The 7,428-nt window shown below is 30.9% G+C and overlaps 1 protein-coding gene across 1 annotated transcript in view; it reads right to left on the bottom strand.

The window, feature by feature from the left end:
* The window catches only part of LOC111088987 (mitochondrial enolase superfamily member 1-like), a 10,606-nt gene extending 3,203 nt beyond the window's left edge, over window positions 1–7,403 (bottom strand). Inside the window, exons 1-2 of the mRNA XM_022400491.1 lie at window positions 7,054–7,403; window positions 2,167–2,266 (exon numbers count right to left, since the gene is read on the bottom strand). Of these exons, the coding sequence (XP_022256199.1) occupies window positions 2,167–2,266; window positions 7,054–7,155 (202 nt within the window). The 5' untranslated portion in view covers window positions 7,156–7,403. The remainder of the gene's footprint in view (window positions 1–2,166; window positions 2,267–7,053) is intronic.
* Window positions 7,404–7,428: the final 25 nt, after the last annotated feature.

Raw genomic sequence — 7,428 nt, 5'->3', positions numbered from 1 at the left:
ATTCTTCAGAGATTTTGGGGTCCAGACTTCGGTCTCAGAACTTACTTTCTCCAGGGACATCATTTTACTGGTACAGAGATTGTGACAAAGAGTTTATACCATACTTTTCACAAGAAGGTTCACTGGTTTATTGCTACAATATTGCTGAATTAATATCAATGCAAGGAGCTGCAGTCTATGAACCAAGTGAATGGCAGTTATTCATTGATTCCTCCAAAAGAACTCTAAAAGGAATTCTCCTTCCCAATGGTAACATATATGCATCTGTTTCTATTGCTCATTTGGTTCACTTGAAGGAAATGTACAAAAATCTCTAACTTCTTCTTAATAAGGTCAAATACAAAGAACATGGTTGGCTACTTTGTGGAGACTTAAATGTCTTTTGTATGTTGTTGCGTCAACAATCCGGTTATACAAAGTTTTCATGTTTTTGTGTGAATGGGACAGCAGAGCATGAAATCAGCACTGCATAAAGAAGCAATGGCCACAGAGTCAGCCTGATATCAGGATCGAAAAACATCGAACATGAAAATTTGGTTAACACAAAGAAAGTCCCATTACCTCCACTTCACATAAAACTGATGATGCAGTTTGTAAAAGCCTTAGACAAAGATGGCAATTGTTTCAAGTATCTATGTGGGCAATCCCCAGCTTTTTCTGAAGCAAAACTTAAAGAAGGGATTTTTGTTGGGTCTCAGATTAGGAAATTGACTTTGGATAAAAAGGTCAAAAGAACAATGAGGAAAGATAAAAAAGAAGCATGGATTGCCTTTAAAGATGTTACTGACAAATTTGTAGGAAACAAAAAGGACCCAAATTATGAAAATATTGTCAATAACATGCTCAATAAATTCAAAGAGTTGGGTCATAATATGAGCTTGAAAGTTAATTTATTACACTCGCATACTGACTATTTCCCTGAAAATCTCGGTGTCATCAGTGAAGAAAAAGGGGAAAGGTTTCATCAAGACATCACGGAAATGGAGAGGAGGTACCAGGGAGGGTGTAACATCAGCATGATGGCCGATTACTGCTGGTCATTGAAACAAGATGCTCCAGATGCAATACATAAAAGAAAGTCCACAACACATAGTTTTGAGATCAAAAGACATACATTTCACACAAAAAATCAGGATGAAAAAGGATGCATATTTGTCTGACATCAATGTTCTTCTCTTTTCTTCAGTTTGTTTGTATTTTAGTTAACAAACATAATAATAAAAAAGGTTCATTGTGGTAAATGAAATAATAATTTGATCTAAGTAAGAGTGTTTGTTTCTTCCTATTTGTAAAAAATCCTCATGTGATAGAAAACAATAAATATTATCTTTGAAATCTGCATAGCTGAATTATGGAAAATTTGTTATTAAAACCAAAACAACTTTTATGATATTTAAATTCACAGGCCAGTGTAATCAGTGGTATGTTTACACAAAAGGTAATGATGGTGAAAACAAAAGTGTTAAATTGTGATTAATCCAATAATAATAAGTAATTAAGAGAACTAGTAGTATCAAAACGTGATGGGTGGAACTTGCAGCTGTTTAATAACATGATTGTCACATATACAGTGTTACTAATTATAAGACTCGTGATAATAGCAATGTTTTAACATATTTAAGGTTTCAAGCTATATTTGATAATTTTTTTGTTTCAAAATATAAATTAATAGCCATTTTTTATCATAATTTTCTAATAATTGCCAAAGTCATAAGATAATTGTAAATATAGGTTGACTATCACTAATCCAGCATCCTCCATCTATTAGGTTAGAATACACCAAACCCACTAGCTAACCACCTCATCTTAAAATTAAAATATCCCATAAAATGGGGTTTTCTTTAAGTTTTAATCAAAGAAAATATTGGAAAGAAAACTTTCAAGTGAGACTAAAGTATTTACCTAATAGCACGTATCTTACTGTATTTGAAATTGTTCTAGCCGAAATTAGTGCCGGATTACTGATTGTACCGTATTATTGATTGCCGAACTAGTGATGGTCAACCTGTACTGACTGTTGGGTGGTTCTGTTGGTTAACAGTTACTCATAGTGAACAGAGTTAATATATTACCTTGGTTGATGTAAAATTGTAATTGTGTGAAAATGTTTGTTTCTAGCAGTAGGATAAGCTAGATGAAATTTTAGCAAACTGTAGCAATACTTACCGACTTCATTACCACGACCGAGAGTGTAAGTATAGCCATGTCCGGTTAAACCTATCTCAGTGAACAGTTCCACATAAACATAGGAGTAATCTGGAAGAACCTAAAAAAGAAGGGATATAAAATTCACACGGCAAATACATAATTTTTATTTAACCAATCTATCAACAAAAAAGTTTATTTCATGATATAAATTATCCTTGACGTTAACAAACTGAAATCTGTATTTCCAGACATTAATTTGATGAATTAGGACAAAGCTATAATGTATCTCTAAAGTAAGTCTACGCTATAAAAAAAATAATCATGGTAACAAGTTTTACTTTAATATATTTTAACTGATCTTCAGTATTCAACATTATTCTATGTTTAGCATTAAGTTGAATATGGAATGTAAATTAGGTAATTTTATTTACTTTTCACAATATATTTCTTCACTTCTGGTATGAACCCGAGATCTGTCATATGCTAGGTGAGTACTCCACCAACTGAGCTAAAGGGTTAACACACTAGTGCTTGCTAGTAAGATATTTTTTAACAACTCAGTCTACTACTTAAAGTTTGTTAAATAGTTTGTTAAATACAGAAAAATTATTATTACATTATTGGGTAGCTTACACTCAAATTTGATTGAATATTTTTATTTAAATAAAAACTTGCATTTTGTAAGAAGCATGATGTGGATTAGTCAAATTTATATGTATGTTACATAATATTTTGTCAACCATCAGTGAACTGAAACCTATCTCTTTGTTAAAGCAAATAAAATATTATTAATAATATTGCTTACACATGAATTTGTACAGTATGATTTATGAAATCAAATGCCAAAGTCTATGACTTAATAAATAAGAAATACAGTGACCTGCAACAGAAAGTTTTTTACAGGCTTTCGATCCTTTAAGGGTAAAGTATCTTAAGTTATTTCTAATTTTATTATGATGTTATCACAAATTGTATGTGAAAGCAGTAATAATGTGCTATTATTGAAAACTAAAAGAAATTTCCATCAGTCTGTTTTATTGTTGTAACATTGTTAATATTTGGAGAAATTCTTGCTTTTTGTGAGATACTTAACAAAAAAGAAGTTATCATACTTGTGAACTCAAGAATTGTAATTTCATTTAGCATCTAGTAAATTATTTGAATAAAAATTCACTTGAGTTGGTGTTGGAACTAGGGCTGCCACCTGTTATATGTATTGGGAAACTTTTCCATATACAGTGATATGTAGCATTCTATTGTATAATTTTTTAAGCCTTAGTTTCTGGCTTGATGAAAGTATTAGAAACACCAACTTAAGTGTTCTTTATTTTAGAGCTTTACCATTAGGTGATAACTAATATTTTGAGTGAAAGCTTCATCAGTTACAATTTTTAAAATACTTCCAGGAATTCTGAGGCATCCTGTTAGAGCAACTGATCATACTCTACTAGTTTTAGTGGCATTATACAATATACACTTACTAAAGAATTAATAAACAAGGTAAAATTTATATTATTCAGAAATAAAACAGAACATGATATTAAAGTATGCATTAATAAAATAAGTTACTTGATATCATTTGATTAACAAATATTATTTCAATTAAAGAAGAAAAAAAATGTTTTGGACAACGTCACAAGTAATGGGTCTTTGATGTGTAATACATTAATATTTAGGGACCTTCATATCTGTTATTAAAATGTAAGATCCAGATAATTTTTTTCCTGCATCATAACGTGAGGAAGTAAGTTAGCATCATTTCTTCATTCAGGAGCATCATTTGTTGGCACAATCATGTATTATCATATCATTACACACCAATATGTCTTATTAAAAATAACTTACAAATTTCCTACTTGTTTACACTTTGTGCAATAATCTTTGTTAAGCTTACACTGAATCATATGATGTAAGTTAATAGTGACGATAATAGGTGTATGAGGTGTTTGTTGATTGGTTGTGACATTGCATTTAGCAGTTTTATGCGAGTAGTTTTATTAATACTGTGTGTGTGTGGCAATCTATCGGTGATTGATTGGATTCACCACTCAGCATGTGAATGTCCTATGTTTACAAACTGACTTCTGTAACTTATCTTTATGTGTTAATAAACAATTCCAGAGAATACTTGATGTGTCGTTATTGATCTGGTTGAGATTACTGTATACAATCTAATTGTAATGTTACAGAACAACTAGACCATCACCATACCATTTGAAAATGAACAGACAAATACTATAATAATCAAATATAAAGCAGTTTTCATTTGTCATGAACTGCAAAATAAAAGATTTACAGTCTCATCCAAAACTATATATGATCAAATCTTGCTCTACATTTTATGTAATTTTGACAAAAAAGAAAATCAGTCCAATAAATTTAAATTTAACGGGAAACAAATAAACCAATCAAATACAAATATTTCAAGGAAGCAATGCTGTTAATATCCAAATCATAAAATAATAATGATTGTTTGTTTGATGAGCTCATGAAAATTAATTGAGAGTTATCTGCACTAGCTGTTCTTAATATTAATTCAGAGACTAGAGTAGGGGTTCTCAACTTTTTTTGGATATGATGACCACTCCATACCCAAAACGTGATAGCAAATCAATGCAAATACTGTAAAATATCATTTATTGCAATTCTTTTTTTTTATGATCTCCTAATCCCCCAATAATAGTCTTGTAACCCCAAGTATGAGAAATGCTGGACTAGACAGAAGGTAGCTAGTCAAACTACACAGTACAAACACACTACAAACTCTTGGGCTACTCTTTACCAATGAACAGTAAAATTAACCATCACACAGCAGCACCCTCATGACTAAAATGGTGAGCATGTTCTGCAAGAGTTTTGATCCTGTAGCATGCAGATTGCAAATCAAGCACCCTAACCACCAAGCCACTCAAATAATAACCAATCAGGAAAAAGAAGCTAAAAAAGAAAAATTTAATTTGGAAGATTATTCATAGTAAAAATATTAGATACTTCTAAAAGAAATAGTAATTACATCACAAATGAAAGATAAAGTACTTGCAATAATATATATATTAACAAATCAAATATCTTGCATATCACAGTTTCTAACCTAACACTTCTCTCATCAGTCTAACTTCAAGTCTTAAGGATTTATATTTCCTTTCCAGACCATGAGATTACATGACACATAACTAACTACTTAGCACTTGTTTTACACAATCAAAGATGAACATAGCATTCATATATCACCACTAGTGGAATCTCATGTTGATGTCTATATATTAAAATCACACATTTAATGTTAACTGTATACTAGCAGGTAGGTGAGCTAGTATCTAAAGCACCCTCCATGACTAAAATATAGTGAACCAAACAATAGAAAAAATAAATAAATGATATATGAAATCATAAAAAATAACAGAAATTACTATTCCCCACACTACATAATGAATATGTAGCAAGTCAATGATCAAGTGAAATATAACTTACTTGTATTTGCATAAATATTCAAATGTATGTTACATTTTACCAAGAAACTTTTTGTTTGGACAGGAAAAAATATATAAAAGAACTATTTTTTCTTATCAGGGAGCATCTGATTTTGGAAACATTTTCTCCAAAGTAGTATAAGTTTGATGCTGTATTTTTGTAAGTATGACCTAAAAAAACTAAAGAAGCCTTCATGGTTCCAACAGAAAAGTGTTAGAGGGTCAAGCTAATGCAATCCTGACTTTCAAATTATTATGAAAAAAAAAGGAAAAAAGAATGAGTTATTCTCATTTTTCCTCAAAGAGTGTTGAGTGATGCTTGTGAAAAACATATGTTTAAACAACAATTTTCTCTGATGCAATAGATGGTTTTGGAGATTTTTAGCCCTAAAACCTTTCATCATTAGAAATTTATTAGGTAAATGTATTAAAATATTTGGCAGTCATCTCTTAATTAAGCAAATTTTACTTTCTGAACAGTGAGGTCAGCCTTTGAGACAGATTGTCTTTGGATATAGTAGATGCAACAGGATTAGAGAGTATTTAAGAGTAGGTTTGATGAATACTTAAAATAAAAACATCATCATCAAAGCTGGATATATACATATGAAGATTTGGAGGAAATTAACAATTTCTAAATTGATCTTACAGAATAACAGTTGTCTGTTCTTACACTGTGTACATTAGTAATACTACTAGTAAGACATGCTATGATACCAATAGTTGTTCTAATCAGACTCAATTTTACAGATGTAACATTTACAAAATGGTTAAATATCAAAATAACAAAAGTTCCAATGGCATTAACGCTCACTCTAAGTCTAATATACTATGGTTCCAATGCACTAGGTAGTACTAGTACTACTACTGCTAGTAAAGTTAGAAAAAACTACCTTTACTTACAAGATAATAAAAAACTAGTACTAATAATGATCAATATGATCGTCTAATTTCATACATATTTTGGGCTCGCCTCTATTTTTTACGTTACCTTTTTAGGTATGAAATACAAATTACCAAAAATTATATTCATCAACAGATGCTTCACAAAAATCAAAATGAAATTAAAAATTCCATGTCACTGTCAGTAGTTGTATGGACATCAACACCTAACGCCTTAATCGCTGTTTTGTTTGTCCATAGAAAATAAAATCTAACATAATTAGATAAAATGCTTTCTAATGTAAGTCCAAATAACACTGTTTTACTGTCGTTATCAACAATGAATGAATTAAATTAATCAATGTCTAATTTCTCAGGTACGGAGATACCTTCCAATCTTAAACTTAAAAGAGTTTAATAGTAACAACTTTTTTTTTAATTACAAGCCTACCTAGTTTCAAGATTAAACCACCAACATTTGCACTGTCCTTATGCTAAACGAATGGATAAAATTAAAAATTCAAGCTCTATCTTATATAATATATGAAATTACCGATCCTATAGTATGCTGAGTTAAATGTTGCTCATCTACCGGAGCTGGAAATCTAATATCTCGGACACTTAGACCACGAACGTGTTCGGCTGTTCGAGACATGGCAAAACCAGCACCTGTTGTGGGGGATAACTGGTTTTGTTTTTACTGGGAAATGTACTTAAAGTAAACAACGTTATTCACAGAAACAGAATCTTCTACAGTTGTACTTAAAATCAACTCAAAACCAATGTTGTTTCGTCTCACTCGTGATTCGTCCAAATGACCTTGATAATATTATTGCACAACATCATATCAGTGAACGCGCAGTGACGATGTCTGTTTTCACGAACCCGACTAACATCAGTTAAACGTTGTACATTTACAACAGCACTG

This window comes from Limulus polyphemus, unplaced genomic scaffold (genome assembly GCF_000517525.1).
Source record: "Limulus polyphemus unplaced genomic scaffold, Limulus_polyphemus-2.1.2 Scaffold4930, whole genome shotgun sequence".
Taxonomy (NCBI): domain Eukaryota; kingdom Metazoa; phylum Arthropoda; class Merostomata; order Xiphosura; family Limulidae; genus Limulus; species Limulus polyphemus.
Note: the sequence above shows the minus strand (reverse complement) of the source record. Positions and strands in the feature narration are given on the sequence as shown.